The 23,482-nt window shown below is 45.2% G+C and overlaps 1 protein-coding gene across 2 annotated transcripts in view; it reads left to right on the top strand.

Annotated features, from left to right (window-relative positions):
• IL17RD (interleukin 17 receptor D) overlaps positions 1 to 23,482 on the top strand; it is a 63,435-nt gene that overhangs the window by 25,877 nt on the left and 14,076 nt on the right. For both annotated transcript variants that reach the window (XM_019724203.2, XM_019724202.2), the window contains exons 2-7: positions 12,658 to 12,715; positions 16,817 to 16,942; positions 20,050 to 20,168; positions 20,676 to 20,796; positions 22,835 to 22,879; positions 22,971 to 23,122. In XM_019724203.2, coding sequence (XP_019579762.2) covers positions 12,658 to 12,715; positions 16,817 to 16,942; positions 20,050 to 20,168; positions 20,676 to 20,796; positions 22,835 to 22,879; positions 22,971 to 23,122 — 621 coding nt within the window. The remainder of the gene's footprint in view (positions 1 to 12,657; positions 12,716 to 16,816; positions 16,943 to 20,049; positions 20,169 to 20,675; positions 20,797 to 22,834; positions 22,880 to 22,970; positions 23,123 to 23,482) is intronic.

Genomic DNA, 23,482 nt, shown 5'->3' with positions numbered 1-23,482 from the left:
ATTCAGGATACCCACGTCAGAGGCAGCCCCCTTGAAATATCAGCACGTGTGTCCTGCGCAGCCAGAAGCCTTCTTGGTACATCTGTCCTGTGCCTTTTCCATGTGAACAACCAGCGTTAGAGCAGGTGAAAGGGCCTGCTTTACTACTGTTTAATAATGGAAATGATGGCTAATTAGAGCTGGCTAGACCCTTAGAAAGAGTTTGGCCCAAGGATCCTGATTCTCACTTCGTTAGGATCCTTTTGCTGTTCAGCCCGTTGGTCCCACATGGCTCTCCCAGGCAGAACTGCATTAGCTGGCAGAGACCTACCAGCACAGATGTTCTGTGTGTGAGGACCTAACTTACGTCAAATCATAGTCCTCATGCTCCGTGCCCTAGCGACAGTCTGGAAGAATCTTCAAAATGATGGGGAGGAAGGAAGGCTTGGGAAGGGTTTTCTTTTCATTTTGTAAATTGAGGTATAACTGACATATAACATTGTATAGGTTTAAGGTGTACAATGTGTTGATTTGATCCATTTATATGTTGCAATATGATTACCGCGATAGCTTTGGTTAGCACCTCCATCACGCCACATATTTATGATTTCTTTTTTGTGGTGAGACCATTTAAGATCGAGTCTCTTAGCAATTTTGAAATAAATAATCCAGTGTTGTTGACGAGGGAAGATTTTCATATTCTTCTTTGTATCATACTTAAATCTCCATTGCCTCGAATTTGTTATATTTATATAGAATGATAAAGCCCTCTTCAAAAGGGAAGCCTCAAATTTTCCTAGAAACTTGAAAACCCACTCTTAGGGTTCTCTCTTTGAGAATCACACCCCTCGTGGGCATTTGGGGAAGTGGCTGATGCCCACCGTCCCCTCTGGGCCTTCCCGACTCAGTGCCCCTGTGAACGTGCCACCTCTGTGCCCCACAAAGCAGGGCTGCTGCTCTCACCTTTGGCCTGTTGTCGGCCTAGCTCCTCATTCTTAGTTTGAAATCATGTTAGCCAGACCCTTTGGACCTCCCTTATTTTGTATTTAAAAATACTTAATCACTGCTTTTAATCTTTTCTGGTAAGTCTCTGTTTCACCCTCACTTCGTGACAGAACGTTACAGGCTTCTAATTTATTTCCGCCATATTGCTTTGATTTTGTAAACATTTTTCTACGGGAAGCCTAATGAAGGGGACAGGGTGCATTGACTTCTTCCTGTTGCTTGGCCTAGAAGGTTGCCATTAGTTTGTCTCAGCCCCACTGGAAAGGAGCAGGCACCCACTGGGGCCACTACATCGGGCAGGAAGTGTGCCCCTACCTGCCGTTCCATTGCCTTGTCTGCTGCTGCACATACATTTGCTTTCTAATTGACCTCTATGCTAGTCATGCCAGCAGTTCTGGGAGAGGAGCGCAGGGAGGCCTTCCTTCCCAGGAGCCCTGCACTGCCTCCTTCACCCACAAGGAACATTTATCTAAATCTGAAATTGACCAAGACAGTGATATCGTCATTTTTTACATCATTCTTTGCCCTCCTTCTCAGAATGATATTTTAGCTGTTCAAGGAAATTAAAATAAAGCCGAATACTTCTTGGCAAACACAGTTATTTCCTGGCCTGAATCACACAGTGATTTAATTGGTATGTCATTGTGTGTGTGTTTGCATGTATGTACTTTAATGGGAATTCCATGTGGTATCATTGGGAAATTAGGAAAAAGAGTCTTCTAGATTTATTGCTTATGGTTTAAGGGCAGACTTCTGGCTTCCATCCAAGAAGTGGGGAGACCAAAAGTTGCAGGAATCATTACTGCTTGAATATATCCTTCCGATTGCTTACTATTTTAAAACCAGTTTGGCAAATGGCAAAAATCGGAACTAATAGTGAAATGATTTACCCTTTGAAACTTGTAAAGTTCATCACAATAAACTTGTGGGGGACTTGGCATCTTGGAAGCGATGGTATCCTTTCTGTGCTGTCTACCAACATTTTATTTTTGAAGCTTGAATGAGTTTTGGTATGTCTGGAGTAAACGTCAAAGCCATAGATTATTTTTCATTTTGGAAAATTGGAGTTTTAGATTATCCTCCATAGTGGCTCTTGAGCAGATATTCTAAACTGTATCCAAAACCTAACCCAATTTTGTGTGTTGACCACAAACACCATAGACTTCAAAGGCAGTTAGTTGAGCAGAAGTGGGAAAATCAGCTGTTCTCTCCTTCTGGATACTATGAGTCTGTTCCTTCCCATTCATGGATGGGAGAAGAAGGAATGAGAATTAGCCGCACTGTAGTTTTTACCTCGATTCCGTGCCACTGACTTGCCTGCAGACACACAGTTCTCACTGATGATCTGAGAAGTGATGGATGTTCCTCTCTTCATGGGCTCGTGTACTTAATAGCAGAAATACTTGCCTTTTACGTTGCTGCTTTGTAAAGTTCATGAGTCCCAACATCTTGGATAAAATGTTCAATTATGGAGTTGTAACAAATACTACCTATAAAGTGTTACAATGGAGGCATTAGTTCCCAGGTCTATTTAAAACAGATCTTACTTCCAACCACCTCCCTCCACCCTTAGAATTTTGTTTGTAACCGCCAAGTTTCCTTCCACAGACCTGCTGTGAAGCTACCTCTTCTTAGTATTAATAAGTCAGGCAGATGAGGAGCCTGGATGGATGTCAGGGGTCCAGAACCTTCTAAAATGCTGTGTGCACATCTGTGTACGTGCTCATATGTCCCAGCTCTCACCAAGTTCTCAAAGACATCTGTGTCCCCCAAATAAAAAGCTGAGACCCTCTGTTGGGATGGCTGAGGGGTAAATGAGAGGGTTTTCATGGTTTTGGCCCTGGTGGGCATAGTACGGCAGTGACAGGACTGGCGATAGGAGGTGTTGTAGACGTCACAGTGCACACTACCTCCCACCGCTTTCAGATGTGATCAGTGTTTGAAAGCCTCAGAATATTACTCAAATCTTCAGCATGTCCTTCCATCTGGAGGCCATCTTGCACTGCAGCCCATGAGCACAAATGAATGGAACACCTGTGCTTCCGGAGGCACTGGGCTGGGTTTTGCACAGCCTGGGACTCGTGTTGTCTGAGCACCTTCACCTTTGTTCATTTTCACCTTCGTTCATGCAGGACAAGTGACGTGGCCCTGGTAAGCAGCGGGTACTCAGTAAATGGGAGTGGTATTTGGTAGGGGAATGACTCTAGGAAGTTGACTTGGAGACGTGCTATTTCTCTCAAGTAACTCAGATTCCCACGATTCCAAGAACAGCAACACTTGAGCATTGCCGCTCACGTGTTCGTGGGCTGGAGGAGGGGCCGAGGTGGGGAGCAGGGGGGGAGAGGCTTGTTCACATGCTTGTTAACATTCGAGGCTCTTTGACAAAGGAAGTCTAATGCCTTGCCCCGGTCAGCCAGCGATTGCCCCCTGGGAGGCCCTGTGTGCACAGGAAGTCAGACACTAATGATGTTACTGAGGGGACAAAGGCGCCCGGCCCCAAGAAGGGCCTAATTGCTGTGTCCGGCTCCCAGGCGGGCAGCCCCAAGCTGGAGGGGGCTGGGCAGGATGCGCTAAGTGTTAACACCTGGAGCCGGAGCTGCTGACTTCCTGGGGCTTTTTTTCCCTTTTTTTTCCCCTGTGTGGCGGCCTGCACACACAGTTTGATACACTTTTGCAAGCCCTGGCTGTATTTCAGGGGGACATTTCGGGGTGGGATGTGGTATCTGAGAGACTAGATAGGAATTGTTCAATCAGGAGGTCACACTGAGCTGGGCCAGGGGCCAAGAGCCTGGAGGCCTGAGCCCCCTCCATCTGGCCCTGGGGCTTGGTGACTGCTGCTTCACCTCTGGGTGGGCTGATGCCCTCCCTCCCCAGGAAATCTTCTGGGAAAGGCTGGACCTTGCAGAGAGGCAGACACATATCAGAAGGGTCCCTGTAGCTTTGGCTTGGAACATTTGAGTCAGAATTGGTGGGAGAATGCTCCTGGGGAAAAGAGGCATGAGGGTCTTGGTAACTATTTTGAGCCAGCTGGGAGCTTAGGGAGGTAGGACTCTGGCAGGATGAGGAGTGATGGGGGCACTTGCCAGCACCAAGGGGGTTGTATTGCGTATGTGTATATCTGTACCCACACCTGGAGGGGTCTGTTAGAGAGGTTGCCTCTTATGGAAGCTCAGACGCACCCCCTCATTTCTAAGTGGGGTCTCTAGATTCCTCATGTCTACACATGGCTTTGGACCTGGGGCCTGTGTAGCCCTCAGTGGTCTTGGGGAGCTCTGAGAGTGCCTCCAAATTATGTAAGAGATGTTTCTGGGGGAACTTGGATAGGAAATGTTTCTCACATGATTCCCCTGTGGGTTCTAGAAACCCTTTCCCCTTCTCAACAGTAGGACCGTCAACAATTAAAAGTGAAGCCCCTCACCCTTGGCCAGTAGCCCTGGGGGCTTGGCATCAGGGGCTCATTTCTGGCGACCGTGCAGCCTGAGCCCGGGGTCCCTCCTATAGGCGGGCAGTGGGAGGCAGCTTTGCGCACAGGTGGACTCGCTTGGAGATTTTGCAGCCTGAGAACAAGAGAGTTTAAAAGGGATGCTTGGAAGCCCATCTCCCTCCTAGAGGAAGGGGGGTTAGCCACAAATAACTTTTGAAAAGGGGTCTAATGTTGACTTGCTGCTTCCCACTGTTATTTTAAGGAGATTTTTCTGTACAAGACCACCATGTGGACAGAAATAATAGGTTGACAGAAGGAGTTGCCTTGCTTTCTAGCACAGCCTGTGATGTTTCGATTAGCACTAAAACCTAAAAGGGCGGCCTTCCATAATTTCCAAATATGCGAAATCCACCTTGAAGGAAGCACATGTGTGGGGCACACTGGGGACCTGCCTGGCTGGAGGAGGTGGGTCCCCATGGCAACATCACAATCCCCGATTTCTGCAGACAGTTGTGCTGCAAAAGCAGAATTCCAGATGTGATACAGTATTTGGAGGCTCTGTCCCCAGGCCTCGGAAACAGTATTTGAAGTCTGCACAAGTCGGTGTACACTCCCTGTGTGGTCCTAAGGCTTTTTATTAGTAATTTTATTTTGATCCGGACATTTCCTCTGAGCTTAGGCATAACAATCATGTTTATAGCTTTAAGTTTTCCTCTATTGTCTAATCACTATTTTGCTCTCACAGGAAAATACTTTCTTGGGCTCCTGGAGCAAAGTCTTTGTAACTGCCTTGAACAGCTAAGTGAGAGGAGCAAGTAGCTGATTTGCTGGTGGGTGGGGGTGGGTGTTTGGGTGGTTGGTTGTTCTTCTTTTTCTACCCGGTATTTACAGAAAGTTGGTTAATCTGTGTCTGTGAGTTGTCTGTGTGTGCTTTTGAAACTGCAGATGAGTTGACTGTTACCTTTGAGAGGCCAGTTCTCGAACATGCGGTTCTCATTTGAGTGGATGGGAGTGGTGTGCGCAGTGGAGAGGAAAGGTCTGGCTCTCCGTCCAGAGGCATGTTTTATAGTTTGCTTTTAACGTTTTGAGAATTAGAAAAGTGGAACAATCCTATCCATTTGTGAGCATCAGCCACGAGAGAACACACAACCCAGATCCTTCGCAGACTAATTGGACAAAGTACTTGGGCTTTTGCTCTGAAAACCAAGGAGGCTGCAGAGCTTTGTTTTGGTTTTAAACACAGTGGAAAAGTCAGTGAGCGTGCACATGCGTGCGAGTGTGTGTGTGTGTGTGTGTGTGTGTGTGTATCTGGGCTTTAACTGCATGTGCACGTTCCCGTGGCAAAGCAATAAGAAAATCAAAGTCTGGAGCAGGGAAGGACATTTTAAAATATATCACATCCCTTTTAGGCCACCACCATTTAGAAAAGTTGCTAATCATGTTGCAATATATAAATGTATCAAACATCATACACCTTAAACTTACACAACGTTGTGTATCAATTAGATTTCAATTTAAAAAAAGAAAGAACAGTTGCTGAGAAACAGCTCAAACGCGTTAATACATCTTTCTCTTCAGCGAATAAATTTCCTTGGTGGGATGAGGGTGGAGGAGGGTGGAACAGTGAAAAGAAGCTTCGATGAAAACTTGAGCTCTCAGTTTGATAAGCAGGACACATGGTAACTTGGCATAGGTTGGCTCCATGTTAGAGCTCAGAAACAATTGTCCCTTCAGCTTTCCTTTGGGGAGCGTGAAATTAGGAACATGTGTGTGCTGATTAGCACCGTGTCAGAGATGAATCATGATTATGGCTTTGGTCTGCTGCACAGGCGATGCTTTGGAGCAGTGATTTCCTACCTCCTTGAGCAAATCTCTCTAATTAGCTTAAGATCTCCGGGTCTCTTTCGGGCCGACGTGGTAATTGCTAGTGGAAACCCACTGGCACTCCCCCAGAGCCTGTGTGTTCCCCACTAGACATCCAAGACCTCACCTCCCCAAATCAGACAGCTGGCTGGCACCCTCCGTTTCTGAAGCTGGTTGCACCTAGATGGAAAGTGCGAGAATGGCTCCCGGGAATGTGGAGCAAATATCTTGAATAGATCCAGGCGCAAGCTGGCTTTGTGATTTATTTTCCTTGTGTATTGGGTTTGCCAGCATTCTCCTCGGCTTACATCACCTGGGGCTTCTCTGCCTTTGCCGACTTTTTTTTTTTTTTAAAGTTAAAGGTTTGAACTGAAGTAAGTGGGATCTGTCTTCGTTTATGAAACCATCTGAAAATGCATGGAGTAAATTGACCCCACAGTCTGCTGCTTGCCCTCACCACGGCCGCAGGTCCTACACAAAAGTGCCTGCTCCATTGAGCGTTTTAAGCCTCACAGAACTACTACCTTTTTAATCTCATTGACACACTGGAAACCCAAGATGGAAGAAATGTGGTGGAAAATAGAGAGTTGGCCTTAGTTTTAAGTAGTTACTCAGCATACCTGTAAAAAAACCCATCCTCTCAGTTCTTTCTGATGAATGTCCTTATTTGAATTTCACCCAAACTCAGTTCACTAAAACATTACCAGCTTTCTGAAAGTTCCTTGATTGATTTGAAAGCAATCTTGTTTAAGTCTTACTGTTTGTCCTGCCTTCCACTGGAAAAGGGGGCACTATAATTACCACAGTCCCTTTTCAAAATGCATTGTCCCAAAATGGCAGTTAAGCTATTTTGGAGCTGGATTGGAAATATTGCCCTGGGAAGTTGATGTCTTCAAATGGCCCAGAATTCCCCAGGGCCCCTCAGGAAATTGGCCGTCTGATGGCCGCTGGTGGTGATGCTGGCTGCTCTGTGTGGGATCCAGCCCATGGCCATCTTTGTGTCCAGGTCTTTCCTTCTTTGCCATATGGGTGGAGCCTGGTGTGGGTTTTTGCCTTTTGAATTTTATTCCTTTAAAGCACTTAAGGGGTATCCTTTTTTCCCCCCTCCTTCCTGAGTAAAAGATGTTTTCTCCATTATGTTCCCATTTGCGGCTTCCATCCCTGCTTACCATAGTGTTCATAGCCGGGCTGCAGGCACCTGGGGCTTGCTTCTTAGCTCACATTGGAGCCAATTAAATACTGCCCATCAGTGCAGCAAATGGAGGTGGTTAATGAACTAAGAATGTGACACCCTGAGGCCACAGCGTTGGCGTGATGTATCGTTTTTAAGTAACAAGCAACAAACAAGTATTCTTAATTGTCAGCTTATTAAATATCAAAACGGGTATGGTAGCTAAAAGCTTGGAATAGTTTCCTGAAAAACAGCTTCCAGAGCTGTTGACCTGCTTTGTGAGTTACCTGGTCTGTGTTGTTAGTGTGGGCCTTTAGTCTAAACCCAGAAATTACCCTGTCATACTAAGCTAGGTCCTTCTGGCTTCTCTGTATGTATTACCTGGCTCCATCACGCTTTCATTAATTCAGACAGAAAACTAATGTTAAGGGCTGACTACGTGCCAGGGCTAGGGCTGTGGGGCAAGCTTTGGTGAGTTGTAGGGGGGCTGCCCTGGTCGCTTTGCCTTCTGCCTTCAGTCTCCTTCCATCTGGTCTAACCAGAACACTTATCAGAGATGTGTCTCTGTGTTGCCCAGTTCCCGCCAAGACCGTGAGCAGAATACATTCCTTAGTGGTTAGTGCCTTCTGCCATCTTGCCCTGACCTGTCCATCTGCCTCTTCTCCCATAATACCTCCAAGGACTGACTGGATCCTGGAAACAGGTGATACCTGAAGATGCCACTTCCTGTGAGCGAGTGTTCCCCTGTCTGTCTCATGTATCCCCTTGTAGTACAGCTCTCACCTTGTTTATTAGGGCAGGAATCTTCTCAGGAATGGTGACAGAACTACGTCTGGGTGTGAAATAACCATTTCAGTGTGCGTCAAATGCTGTGCAGAGCCCTGGGTGGATGGATGTCATCTCACGTAGTCCGCACACCAATCCTTTCCCAGAAGTTTGATTCAAAAACTTTGTATTTAGTTTAGGGAAGTGAGGTTCAGGAAGGTTGAGAAGCTTTCCCAAGGTCACACAGCTGCAAAGTGGGAGATTTGAGCACATCTGTCAACTCCCAAAGCCTATTCTATTGACCACTCTCCTGCCCCAGACAAGCCCCGGGCTGGCCCATGGAAACCTGTATCTAGGATGGCAAAATCTCAGGCACAGCTCTGATGCATCAGTGTTCTGTGTCTGCCTGAACTCAGCGTGGGAGACAAGTGACCAGTTTGCTGTGGAGCAGAGAGTGACGACACAGGCCACATGTGTGATGTCGAGATCCATTTCATCCATGTTGCTGCTGAAATGACGTGTGTGAGTTGTCAATTGCTACTGTAATAATAAGTTACTACAAATTTAGTGGCTTAAACAGCATAAATTTATTATCTTATGATTCTTGAAGTCAGAATTCCAAAATGAGTTTTCTGCGGCTAAAATGAAGGTGTGGCAGGACTGGCTCCTTCTGGAAGCTCTAGGGGAGAATCCATTCCTTGCCTTTTCCAGCTTCTGCCTGCATTCCTTGGCTTATTAGCCCCTCTTCCTCCATCTTCAAAACCAGTAGCATAGCATCTTTATTTTTTTTCTTATTTTTTTATTTTTTTAAAGATTTTATTGGGGAAGGGGAACAGGACTTTATTGGGGAACAGTGTGTACTTCCAGGACTTGTTTCCAAGTCAAATTGTTGTCCCTTCAATCTTAGTTGTGGAGGTGCCGTTCAGCTTCAAGTTGTTGTCCTTTCAGTCTTAGTTGTGGAGGGCGCAGCTCAGCTCCAGGTCCAGTTGCTGTTGCTAGTTGCAGGGGGCACAGCCCACCATCCCTTGCGGGAGTCGAACTGGCAACCTTGTGGTTGAGAGGACACTCTCCAACCAACTGAGCCGTCTGACCATCCGGGAGCTGAGCGGCAGCTCATTGACTTCATTCTAGTTGCGGAGGGCGCAGCTCGCTGGCCCATGTGGGAATTGAACCTGCATCCCCATTGCCCAGAGCTCGCGCTCTAACCAACTGAGCCACCCAACCGCCCCGGCATAGTAACTGTAAATCAGTGTCTGTCTGTCTGTCTGCCTTCTGCTTCCATTGTCACATCTCCTTCTCCTGACTCTGACCATCCCGTCTCCCTGTTATAGGAACCCTTGTGATTACCTTGAGGCCACCTGGATATTCCAGAATAATCTCTTTATCTCAGGATCCTTAAAGTTAATCACATTGGCACAGTTCATTTTCCTGTGTAAAGTAACATTCTCAGGTTCTGGAGAGTATGATATGGTCATGTTTTAGGGTGCTGTTATTCTGTCTACCACAGTGTCAAGAAAACAGTAGTGTGTCTGGGCTCGGCTGGGCACTGTTTCTCAGGTGGTTTTTGAGGGCTCTGGAGCATGATTTGGGCCTGAGCCAAGGGTAGCCTGGTGGACCATCTGTCTGATGTGTGCGCTGAGAAGCTGTGTACTCTGTGATTTCTGAGAGTGAAAGGTCTTTGTGGTGCATGCAAAAGCTGGCACTGGCGATGGTATTTCTTGCTTCCGAGCTTCCGACCAGGCTTGGATGGTCACAGGGTCTTTTGGTTTCTGATTTTCTGTGGAATTAGAATGACCATTTTGCATCTACATCGGCAGATGTGCTGTGCCAGTCACACTATGGGGACGCATTGCGGTGCTCCATCAAGTGAGTGTACAGACCGACTGATGTGTCAGGAACCCAGTGTGCTAGGGGGCAGACTAAGGTAGGAAGGCCACAGGGAGCAGGGCATTCCGGGAATACGAAAGTGCTTGAGAACGTGCTCAGCTGTAGCGCCGTGCTCAGAGGGGTTGGGGAGAAGGTAGGCAAGGGTGCCATGGCATGAATGGCCCAGGAGACACGGAGCCAGTGGTGGGCTTGGAGCAGAGGAATGAGGGCAGAGTTGCAAATTACATCATCTTGGTGGCCAAAGTGCCTTGAGGTCAGGACCCAGATCTAGTTCAGGGCCAAGTTCATGGGTTGGGTCAAGGTGGAATGCTCAGTGGGTTGTGAATGGATGCTGCATGCAAGCCTTACTGTCCTTTGAGGCCAGTTCACTGAGCCCCCCTTGAAACAGCTCCACACATATCACAGAGACCTTATTTAGAGGATTTAGGTTTTTGTATGCACGATATTGCACATCTCACTGTTTTGGCCTCCTTTCCACAATGTGTTGTTCATTACAAGTGCCTAATAAATATCTGTCAAAACATGTTATAGTAGAAACACAGGGAGGACAAAAACAAAAGGAAAAGCTAACAAAGTCCTACAAATAAGGTGATTGGTCACCAGAGCCCTACGGACCTTGGAGCATGCTGTTAAACGAAAGTCCCCTTTTGGAAATGTGCTTCCTGTGTGTGTCTTCATGTGGGCCTCCTTACGTCTCTTCCCAGGTGAAAGTCATGCAAATTGTCTTTTAAAAAAACATTGAGGAGACTCGGACCCTGGGGAGGGAAGTGGTTTGTCCTTGGTAGCCTGCAGGGTGGTGGAAGGATTAAGGTATTGACCTTGGCCTCTAGGTTGTATTTTTGCTTCCCTCCCATGATGCTCTCTTGTTCTCTCCATTCTAGCCCACTTATCCTTTCCTCTTTTAAGCTTCTGGTACAGGTCGTCCTTACCCGTGGTTCACCCTTACTGAGGGGCTGCCTGTGGTAGTTCTATACTGTCTGCTTATTTATGGCTGGTTCTTTCACCCTAGCTACATATACCTGTGTGCCATGTACACTCTTGGAGGGCCGGTGTGATCTGAGATTTGTCCGAATGCCCTGTATGTGATCATAGTTGGTTGGGTGTCCTCTAGTTGCAAAGACTGTGGCCTCATCCTTAAGGAGCTATGGCAGAGTTTACTTAGGCTTATAATAAGGTAACGATACTTTGCAAAGTGTTTCAGTTCAGGTGAGAAATTCTGGAATCTTGTGTATGTGGGGAAGGGAGAATGAAAGCTGGAGAAGGAAAGTGAACCAGGAAGAAGGGGGGCCCGAGCAGATCCTGGGCTGGTGTGCCATCTTGATTTAGATTTTGTGTTACTCCTTATTCCTCACTTTAATTAGAATGGTGTGTGTGTGTGTGTGTGTGTGTGTGTGTGTGTGTCCGTGTGTCCGTGTCCGTCCGTCTGTCCTGTTTTGCACAGCTGTGCTTTCCCAAGGTCCACATTTATCTGAGCTCAGGGATCCAGTTTCACCGAGCGTGCCTGGCTTCAGGAAAAGCAGTGTGAACAGGCCTGTAGCATATGGAAGTGCTGGGGCTATGGTCTGAGACCCTGAGCCCCATCACAAGGGCCCTCCGCAGTGTGTCTCAGTGTAACAGTTGCCATTAAATCCCGGGCTGCCAGCATATGGTTTTGCCCAGCGTCCCTCTTATTGAGTGGAAACTTTAGCTGTGTGGTTAGAATATTTTCCCATCATTTAGCATTTCGGAATTAACATTTTGGAGAATTCTGCAATTAATGCTGAATGGCATATTTGCAGATTATTACAGAGACAGTTAAACCAGAGTCAGATCTGTAGCTGCTCTTTCTCATGATGGATAAGTGGTGGGTTAGGCAAAAGTAGGATTCCCGGGGCTCCCTCTGCGGATGCTGTAATTAAAGGGGGAAGTCTGGCGGAGTTGTTATCCTGCTGTTAGGAGTACAGATGGCTGTCAGCCACATCACCGAGAGTTAGAGTTGGACCTTTTAAAGTCTTTTTTCTTTTTCTTTTATGACCCACCCAATGTGTTCCAAGCATAGGGATAGATGCAGTGAAGAATTTTCTCATTAAAAGTAACAGCTTATTCCCACACTCATTCCCGGTTTTGGAATGAGAAACCTGTTTCCTTAAACTTGAGGAATTGCCTATCTGTTGTGGCTTAATAGAGCTTTTGGACGAGAGTGTCTGGTAGGCGAATTTTATAACCAATCAGTGCTCAAAGCGGATCCAACTGGTAGGGCTCCAGCTGGCAGCGCATGTCTCTCTCCCAACTTTACTCTTAATGAATTATTATTTAAGCCCCAAACACAGAACAGGCTGCTTCTATTGTCTTAGAGGAAGTAGTGCTCCTTCTCCCTGTAGCCTGGCACTTAGGAATCTCCTGGGCTGGAGGGAGTTTGGCAGCCCGGGGGGCACAAAGTGGGTAGAAAGAGGGAGGGCATTGCTCAGTGACTGGCATGACCCTGGGTGTCTGCAGTCATGAGTGCATTTTGACTCCATGGGGAATCTGTGCTGGAAAAGCAAATTGGCTTCTCTCCTCATCATGTTTTCTTGTTTTCCCATAGGGAGTGGGGCCGGCCAGCAGGAACAGCGGGCTGCACAACATCACCTTCAGATATGACAGTAAGTAACTGGCTTGACCTCTGAAGAATGGAGCCCTTTCCGTGATCTAAAGCTTACACAGCCCTGCTTAATCAAGGACACTGCAGGTCCCGGGGCTGAGGAATTTTCTGAACCTGCTCAGGTCTGTCAACAGAGCTAAAGCGGCTCAGTCTCAATTAAGCCACTCAAGAATTTGGGACAGGTCGTGTGTCCTCCATAGTGTGCAGAGAAGTTGTATATGGAGACCTCCCCTGATTTCCTCAGAACGGAGCCACGTTCTTAAGAATAAACACAGATGCCTGTCAGGCCCAGCAGGGGACGCAGGAGTGAAGCCCCCCAAATGAAGGATGCTGGGGAGAGGTGGGGGCTGTAGCAAATAGGCTAGCCCATGTCTGGTCAGAAAGGAGCACCGCCGCCTCCATTCCAGCTGCTGTGGCCTTCAGGAATTTCCCAGCCAGATGTGAGTTCCAAGAAGAGTGGGAAATTTGCATTTTTTTGTATAAACATTTTTAATATTGGCATTTATTAAAATTTTTTTCACAAACACAGAGTGGGCCAAGTGAATCTGTGTCCCAGTTTGGACCAGGGGTCTCCAGCTGTTCATCTCGGATGTAGGCCTGGTTCCAAGCCTGGTTCCAGATCTATCAGCTGTGAACTATAGCAGGTGACTTGACTTCTCCAAGCCTCAGTTTTCTCATAAAACAAACATTAGTTTCTTCCTCAGCATCATTTTGAGGCTTCAACAAGGCAATGCTTATAACTGCTCACCTCAGTAGATGGCCTACACTCATTAATTGATAGCTGTTAAAATTAGAAGTCATTTCAACTGGAGTTGGAATAGAAGAACCTTTATGGCCCTTTCTCTCAAGGCTCTGTGACTTTTTCTGGCTGAATTGTTTTCTAAGGGCAGGGTGGGGTGCTTTTTCTGATTAAGCATATAGAACCCCCTGCAAGCATCTGCTTTCATGCCCAAGAAAGTAATTATATAGAACTGTGAGCATTTTAACCTTATGAGCTGTAATTTACAAGTAAAAATGTTGACAAAAAGAAGCTTGACTTATACTTAATGGCATTTGATTCGTCTCTTGGAGAGGGTCATGAATCCATGTAAGTAAGGAGTGTAGGTGACATGAGACCCCTCAAATGAGTACTGCTAAAACAGGGTTTTCAGTGTTATGGATACAATCTAACAATTTTAAGATACAAATATGTAAGTCAAATTCACACCCACAGTTGCTGAGTGGGGACTTTAAATTAACCCTTGAGGGCTTACATATGAGACTTAGACATTTCGTGTTAGTGGTATGTGCATGTTTAGGGTAAATGCTGTGATGCTAATGAAGGATTTGCAAGTCCATGATACTTAATTCTGCTAAGTAAAGACATGTGTAAGGGATCTTTGAGTTAGAAAGCTAATTTTTAATGTATGTTCTTGGTCCTGGCAGACCTTGTATTACATTCAAGGGTTCAAAATTTTCCGGTCAGCTGCAAACAAGTATTTGCATCTCTAATTTAATATGGGGTTTTGTGAAAGAGGATTTATACCTGGAAAACTTTAAAAAATCTTATTGTTTTCTTCATGGGACTAGATATTTGGCCCACGTGCCAATGTCTGTCTCTTAGTCATTATATTCTTTCTAATTCTTCTTCATTTAATTAGAATTTAATTTACGACTTGAATTGACTCCTGAGGCATCTGAAGTTCAGTTGCATTTTGGCAAAATGTCATTTGGGCATTTTTGTGTAACCAAAATCTAAAACGTTAGAGTTGCTAATAATTGGATCCAGGCTGTGTAAAATACTTATTCATTGTTTTCCATCGAGAAAGATATTTCTCTCTTCCACAAGAAAGTTCCTGTTATTGCTCAGTTGACCAGTTACTAGTTCTGTTTGAAATAGCTAAGAACCAATTACCAAGTTTTCACCAAAAGTATCAAACTACAAAATCTTATTTTTCTATTCCTTTGCCATTTAATGTTGTAAAGAAAGAAAATATCTCTCCATTGGGTCAAAACCCAATTGCACAGGTCTCCTTGCCTTCTTTCGGCTGCATTTCCCGTTTCTTCCTTAGGCTCTGAGGGGGTAATGCCTGAGTAGGTTGTAATACATTTTCTTAATTCTTTGGCTTTTTATTTGCATAATTGTATTTACAGAAACCCAGAGAGTGCTAATTTTGGCATCAGGAATGAACAAAGGAAAAAAAACCCCATGATTTGCGCTTGATCAGGCATCTTCTCCTAATGCTATTTAAATCAGAGGTTTCTTTCTCATTATAGACTTCAATAAGTGAAAATGTTTGAACTGTACAAGTGTGATAGAATCTTGTCTTTTTCTAAAATTTTTCTTTTTTTAATATATTGAGAAGCTGGTCTCAGCCAGGATTTTGACGGGCTGAATACCTCTGATTTAGAATTTATTTTACTAATAAGCTCTGTGCTAAGAACGGAAAGGTGAGAACCCTGCGTGAATACCTGAGGTTGCTTTCTGTCCTGACCCTGGGCTGGTCAGCGGTGGAATCCTAAGCTGCCCAGCTGATCTCTCCAGCTGCAGTTTCCTCATTTGTACAATGTGGATAGTAAACCAGATGTTTTAAAAAAAGATTTTCCGTATTCTAAAGTTCTCTTCCGCACCCAGAGAACACAAGCTGGATGCTTTCAGAGTGAATTTTCATCAGAGCTAGAATTCAGTTTTATTAATTATTAACATATTTTCAAGAGAAGTAAATTGAAATTAGAGGTGGCTGTTTTTGAAGCAGAGGGAGTTTACAGAAGGGAGAAGGCCAAGGAAGAGAGCAGACACGAAGCAGTGTGGAGAGTAGAGTTTTAAAAGGGAGGGCTGCATGTTAGTGCATGTGTGTTGTCCTTTATTAAGACATTTAAAAAGGTGGAATATTATGCACATGTTAAAAGGCTTTGAAGGCTATCCATTAGATGTTATTTAGCAGTTACTTCTGTGTGGTGGAGGTTATGGATGACTTCTACATTTTTCTTATTTTCTTTTGTCATTTTCAAATACCCAGTAAACATTTTCAGTCATAAAAATGGCAGATGTGTGGTACAGTTTCAGGGGGAAAATGTAGCAGACTCACTGAGCTTCTTAGAAAAGGCCTCTGAATGCTTCACCACAAAGAAAAACACCCAGACTTCAGAGGGGTGATGGGTGGGTTGATGGAATTGAAGACCTTTTGCAGCAGAGACTAAAGAGGGTTTTCAAGTTTAATCATTGAAAAAGAAACGGAGATGAAACAGCGTGAGAATTACGAGTTCGTGTCTACCAGGGATGCTGCGTCCGTGGCCAGAAGGGCCTGCGGCCATTCTCAGAAATCCCAGCCTGAGTCTGGCTGGAAGCTTCTGGCAGCTTTTTAGGATCTTGCAGACTTTGAAGGTGTATTTAGCAATACCAGGTGGCACAGCTGCTCGCATGGTCATGACTGTGTTGACAGGTGGCGGTGAGTAATGTCCTCAGACAAAATCAAAGAATCAGGGGGTTTTATTTTTTGAGCAGGGTGGGACTCTGGATTTGGTGGGTGTCTTTGATGACACATGGTGTTTGGGAACAAAAGTTTTACCTTTGGGGATGCTAGTTAACATTGAAGGTGCTTTGCTTATTACTAAGTCAGTCAGTATCCTTTGTAGCTACTAATTGGATTGTTTAACAGTCTTGCTGTGATTCTCAGGAGTTCACATCCTCATTTTAGTTCCTTTTCTCCAGTCACCTTGACCTCTAGGTTTCTTCTGCAAACCCCAGATTATTTAGCCATTGTTTTGTTTCAGTCATTCTCTAAGGCTGAAAACTGATTGAATCGATTCACTAATTATTGATTTAGGTAAAATGCCATAACAGTAAAAAAGTTCATGCCAGATCCACACACAAACTCTTCCTGACACTGTCCTGGAATTTAACTGAAGTGGTGGTAGTGCTATAAATAAATCCCACTGCAACATTTTACAGTTTTCCAAACAATCAACCTTTGATGTCATATTTGGGCTTTTGAGGCACATGTCTTTAAACAGAATGGATTTGGCCACCTGCAAATGTGCTTTGTGTAATTCGAGACTATGAACTTGGAAATAAAAAAATAAATGTTTAAATGTGACTGTTCTTGTTCTCCCAACTCTGTAGACTGTACCACGTACTTGAACCTAGTGGGGAAGCATGTGATTGCCGATGCCCAGAATATCACCATCAGTCAGTATGCATGCCACGATCAAGTGGCAGTCACCATTCTTTGGTCCCCAGGGGCCCTCGGTAAGTGGTCAAAATGGAGTCCACCGGGTGGCCTGGGTGGGTAGTGCCCAGTGCAAAGGTTCTAAACATGACGGCCTCCAGGTGCCAGGCAGGTCTTGACATGGGAGTGACGTGGGTTGGCTTGGGTGCAGACACTTTCCTGCTTTGTTGCATACAGGGCACTGGCCATGCACACGGCGTGATGCTGTGCCCTGTGGCTTGTCATTTGTTCCCTTGGCTATTATTGAGAGAGACGTGAGTTTGAAAAATACTAGCGAGTGAGTGAAAAATGTCACTGAGGTCTTGGCTTCTGTGTCCCAGCCGTAGTGGGAGGACAGGTGGCCCCTCCAATGACATGATGACTTTGGCATCCGGCGTTAGTGGTCTCTGGCCACGGAGATGTGCGGGCCCAGCATTGGCACATTTTGTGAGTTTTCAGGAAAATCCCAGTTTTCATGAGAAACCATAAAATCAACCATTTTCTAATGTTGGCAGCAAATTGAATTTTTATTTAAATTGTGTGGGCCGAAAAAAACAAACTAAAACAAAGAAATGGGAGAAAGCAAACCCACATTATCTGACCAGATTCAGGTTAGGACCGAGTCCGCTTGTCCCCTTTAATGCGTTGATGCTACACAGGAGAGGAGGAAATGGTTGCGTGTGGGGTGTGGGAAGGGCCCATTTGTTCAGATGGGCTTGGGTTTGAACCCAGAATCATGAGAGGCATTCAAACCTCACTGAGCCCCAGCTTTTCCCCCTGTGAAGTGTAGATGACTGACTGCCTCTTGCTTTGTTGTAAGAATGAAGAGACACACAGAACGCGTTTCTAGAGAGAACTCTTAAAAGAAACAGTGGCTATTGCTGTCATCATCAGAACCTGGTCCTTTGACGTTGCTCCCCAGTCTCAGAATTTTTAAAAATTCTGGCCAAGGCAAAAGTAAAATAAAACCTGAATTTCTCAATCAAAGAACCAGAATGCAAGAGAAGTGAGTGCAGACAGAGGGTAGACGAGTCAGACTCATGGGCCTGACTCACTTATCCCTGTAAATACTGCTGGGTCTGAACACAGTGGGTTTTCCAAAAATAACATCTTAATATTTAAAGTTAAAAACATTCTCTGTGGATAAAAGGAAAGTGGTCGTTCCACGTAAGACTAAATGGCCAAGGGGTTGGCCTAACGATCTGTAGGTTCCCTCTTTTGAATGAAAGTAATAGATGTGAGCTGGTGGTAGGAAAACCGGCATGTGGAACAGAGAGACAGAAGGTTGTGCTTTTCCTGCGTGATGGTTATGGGTGGGGATGGCTGGACAGGTTCTGTCCATTTCTGTGAGGGTCTATCAAGGAAACTCCCTGGGAGACAGAAAAGCGTATGAGTTAAGAGCATTCTGGGTTTGAATCTTACCTCTGCCAGTTAATTCCTGTATGACCCTCAGCAAGTCATTTATTATCTCTACACCTCAGTTTGCTCATCTATAAAATGGGGATAATAATACCTTCTTTCTATTGTTGTTGGGAGGATATAATGAGTTAAGTGATGGCAATGAGTTAATAAGTTCCTTTATGGGAAGCTGCCCTATAAAATTGCTAAACATTATGTTACTACAAGCTGTTAATAGTATTGTGATAAAGGCGTTTCTGTGATTTAAGATTCACATTTGCTACCGCTCCCCATACTCCCAGACTCGGTGTAGTGATTTTTTTAGGCAGGTCTTTTAAAACGAAAGACTAGAACCATCTACTCTCACCCCACCCCAGCTGATGAGTTTTTATGTAATTGTGAGCTGTATAGTCTTTAATCATATTAGTCACCTGGCTTTTGCTAAAGCAGTAGTTCTGGGGACATTGCATGAATTAAATCTTAGCATAAATAATGATTTGTTCAAATATCTTTTTTCTTTGGATCTCAAATGGCAAGTTCCTGTGAGATCTACTCAATAGTCGCTGGTCAAAGACCTGTCGCGCTGTTGGTCAGCTGGCTCTCACCCACAGGAAGCTGTGTACTTGAAATAGAACATGGCAGAGTCAGTACCTGCACGCTCTATGCTCTGAGCCCCTGAAACTTGAAGCTCTGCTTGCTGCTCTTTTGCCCTCCACCGTAAAATATGTGCTCTTTATCAAATAGGTACAGGATTGGAGAACCTATTCGAAAGAGAAAAAGATTTCCCTGGCCTTTGCCATCCATAATTTTCCCACCTGGTTAATTGCATCCTGCGTAATTACTTTGGCCCTGGGAGGGGAAAGGTTGAATATGTCTCCTCGTCTAGTGTTCAGAAAGAATGCGAAATCGATACCGTGCCAATTGAGGCCGGCTTGGGGGATCTCCAGCTGCAGTTGGACCATTCCAGTCTCCATGGGCTACAGAGCCCTGGTACCGGCTCTTGTGGCCATCAGAGCTTAATCCTTTTGAAAGCATCTAGTCGGACGTGCAGCGGGGGAAGCTCAGGTGGCAGGAGGCTGTGCCGGCGTCTTTCAGTGGCGCTGTGGGCGTCTCAGTGCCTCTGAGTGCTGTATGAAGAGCACACACTGAGCAGCTCTTGGGTGTCTGCCTTTCAGGCATGATTAGAGCAAGAACCGCTTTGTAAATCACACAGGCATTCTCCTAGGCTATTTAATCTTAAGCCTAGGAACCCCTTGGTTGCAGACACACACTTTTTGGGAATTTTGTACGTTGCTTATTGAAACATGCCCGCAAATATAGGACTAAAACTTAAAGTGGAAGCGTGGTTTGGTGGGATTTGTTAGTCAGCATGGGGAATTATTATCAACTGAATACACCCTGTGTAATGACCTAGAAATTATGTATTGCACTGCAGACATCTATGATCAACTGTGACTTGAGTCTAAATATTTGAACCCTAATGCCACAGAGGCAATGGGTATTTGTAAAATGGCTGGCTGGATTAGAGATTAATTAATTAGTAATGGTATGACAGAGAAAATCACCTGGTCCGTACCAGAGGAATGCAGGGTATGTGTTTTTCCTTTCTGTAAACTCAGAGATTCTGGCCAGAGTAAGAATTCCTTTAACTCTGTTGTGTAGGTGGAGAGGATGATAATCTGGGAGGAAGGAAAGTGTGTTCAAAAGTAATTAGGTCTACCTTTTAATAGAAGCATTCTGCTTTGCTTAGGCATCGAATTCCTGAAAGGATTTCGGGTGATACTGGAGGAGCTGAAGTCGGAGGGGAGACAGTGCCAGCAACTGATTCTAAAGGACCCGAAGCAGCTCAACAGTAGCTTCAAAAGAACTGTAAGTCACACACGGGGTATGTGCTCCTGAAGACACACTATTGTTCGGGGGTTCTGAATGGTCTATTGAAAGGCTGTGAAACTGGAGAAGGAGGGGCTGTGGGGCCCACCCCGCCTGCCAAGGTGGGCGAGAACGGCAGGCAACATTGTGAGGCTGCTCCAGCACCTGTCGCTGGTAAACACATCTCCCGGGTGGCACGCTGTACCACGTCCTGGAAGGTGGCTTCGTGCTCTCGGGAGCGCACGTGCGCTTCTCCCCACCATCTTCAAGGCTCAGTGTTAACAAGCTGTGGCTTCCTTGACAAAGAACAGACATCGTTGTCGAGCATCATTTTCAGTGAGGGACCCAAAGCTAAACAGGTCCAGAAAATAGACCTGACTTCCTCCGTCCCCAGGACACATCACCCAGCTCTGGAACTGTGTCTGGGTTACGCCTGAAGCTCTCTTGGGTAGGTGGAGGGATGGGTCATTTCTCTATAACATCACCTGTGTTTTTGTTTCCTTTTAGGGAATGGAATCTCAACCTTTCCTGAATATGAAGTTTGAGACAGATTACTTTGTGAAGATTGTCCCTTTTCCTTCCATTAAAAATGAAAGCAATTATCACCCTTTCTTCTTCAGAACACGAGGTGAGTGTAGTCTTTCCTGCCTGGTTCCCATGGGGAGACTTGTGCTTTTAATTACAGAGATGTGTTCAAGAGCCTACCAAATTAGTGGTATGAAACCGGCGTGGTGAGGAGAAAAGCATCCAGAAAAAGTATGCAGAAAAGGAACTTTTAGAATTAAGATTTGGCCCAGGAAGTATTAATCTAACCAGAGACACCCATTCCTGGTTTGTTCTAGAGTAGACATGATGGTTGATTTTTCTTTTTTTGTAAGAGGGTGCTGTTAGATAATCATGTATGAAAACCATTTGATTGAAATAATAAGAATAAAAAAGTGTAAGTTGATTTTTGGGGTGAAGAATAGAACCTGGAGTGATTCCTTCTTTTACCTGTCATCAGGAGGGTAGCGTTTGTGAGTGACTTGTTTTCAAGTTTCCATTAAGAAAATTCAGCAGTATTCCTGAGATCACCTCTTTCTAGAAGTGTATTTATTCTTTCTACTTATTCATTTGACATCTATGTGCCAGGAGCTGTTCTAAATGCTTTCCAAATATTAACTCAGTTTACCCCCAGGACAACCCTACAAAGAATTGAGTCTTACCGTCTCGGTCATTACATGTAGAATCACACAGAGAGAGAGAGGTCAAGGGACTTTCTGGGGGCTGGGATTTGAACCCCAGAAGTCTGACTCGAGTCCACACCACCAACCATGCTGGATTCCCTTTTCTGTCTGGCTCTCCTTTGCCATCTGTTCTGCATATGGTGTCTCTTTCATCTCCCTGAATTGTTGCTTTCAGACTTTGTGCCCAGGTACCGTGAAACATACAGCAGTTCCCTCGTCCCTTTCTGGTCAGTCTTTCTGTCTGGCGTTCTAGGCCTTGGATGGTCAGCATTCAGGCCAATCTGACATCCCCTCCTATGTGTCTGGTTGCGGTCCTCATCCTCTGTGATGTTGTTATTCTCAATGCTGGCCTACACCAGTGTTTCTCTTTTGTAGAATTCTCACTCTGCTTGTTTTCTTCTTGTCTTTTTTTCCCCCTAACTAAGCTGTAGTTGTTTTTTATGCAGCAATTGGTCTCATTTTCTTAATTAAAATAAAATTCCACAGGGCAAAGACCATGCGCATTTTACAACACCTCTTGATGCCTTATAGACCACAACCAGACAGAGGATTCAGAGAATGTGTTCATGACAAACTTGCCTACATCAAACCTAGCATAAGTTAACGCTAATTTTTCCCATCGGAATCAGCGTGTCTGTCTGGACATGAGGCAGGAGCAGGCGGTGTGTTTATCACCATGTCAATGCACAGGGCCTCGATGCTGCCTTCGGTTTCCTTGGCATTGTATGGACATTTCCAGAGGGTTCTCCCTGGGTTAGCACCATGGCAGACTCGACTAGCTGTTGGGCTTCTCTCATTGTGTTGCAGAGCTACTGGCCTTGCTGTCTGGTTTTCAGCGCTGGTGCTACTCCTTAGTAGATGCCTGGATGTCAGTTTTAGACTCTGTCTGAAGGATTTTACATTAGAATGCTAGCGAAGGTTGCAATAACACCAAGACAGTTAACAGGCTCGCTCCGAGGTTCTCCTGTGCCTCCAGGGCTCCACCGTGGGACAGGGGCCAGCATCATTTCTGTTTACAGCTCAAACCGATCTCCATGTGGCGGGGGCGTGAACACAGTCCCGCTGCCCTTGGCCGCTGGCCTTGATACTATGTAATGCTTGACAACCTTTTAAAATCTGGTTGACTTTATACCGTTTTCATTTATTTGGCATAAAATAAACTGCATGAATATTAGGTTGCTGAAAGAGTAATTGTGATTTAAAAGGTTAAAAATAATGGCAAACACCACAACGACTTTTGCCCCAACCTAATACTTTCATATTGTGCGAGTTAAATTTTCTCAAGCTACCACTGCGCAGTACTGAAAATCATTGTTGAGTTGATGGATTTTATACTCTTCCCAGAAGCACCCATTACCACGTATTCATATTTTATAGACTTGTTGGACAAGGAAAATGTCGAACTGCCCTATAACTAAAAATATGCATCTCTCTTAACAGCCTGTGACCTGTTGTTACAGCCAGACAACCTGGCCTGTAAACCCTGTAAGTACCCCTGTCCTTGTCTCAAAGTGTCGCCACGCTTGTAGTGTTGGGTGGACTGTGGGTACTCACTTTGGGTCCTTTCTCCTCCCAGTCTGGAAGCCTCGAAATCTGAATATCACCCAGCACGGGTCAGACATGCAGGTATCCTTCGACCATGCACCACACACCTTTGGCTTCCGTTTCTTCTATCTTCATTATAAGCTCAAGCATGAAGGACCATTCAAGCGAAAGACCTGTAAACAGGTGAGCCGCTAGGTGTATATAAAGGAACCCTACGTTTTAAAGTGACCCCCGAGTCTCTGGAATTTGGATGGTTCCATGTGAGCATTAGATGATGTAGCCTGGTGAAAATATTACCAAGGACCCAAAATAATTAAGTATTTCTAGTTTGTTCTTCTGTATTTCAAACATTAATCAGGTGCTCACTGTGTACCAATCAACAAGCTTTATGCTCACCGAATCCTTTTAACCCTGTGAAACAGAGGCTGCTGTTATCCCCACTTTACAGATAGGGAACCTGAGGCTCAAGGAGGATGCCTGGCTTGCTCAAGGTCACACAACTAGTAAGTGGAAAAACCACATCTAGGAGCCACTCCAATAGCA

Source organism: Rhinolophus sinicus, linkage group LG10 (genome assembly GCF_036562045.2).
Source record: "Rhinolophus sinicus isolate RSC01 linkage group LG10, ASM3656204v1, whole genome shotgun sequence".
NCBI lineage: Eukaryota > Metazoa > Chordata > Mammalia > Chiroptera > Rhinolophidae > Rhinolophus > Rhinolophus sinicus.
The sequence above is the reverse complement of the archived record's forward strand: the minus strand, read 5'-3'. Positions and strand labels throughout refer to the sequence as shown.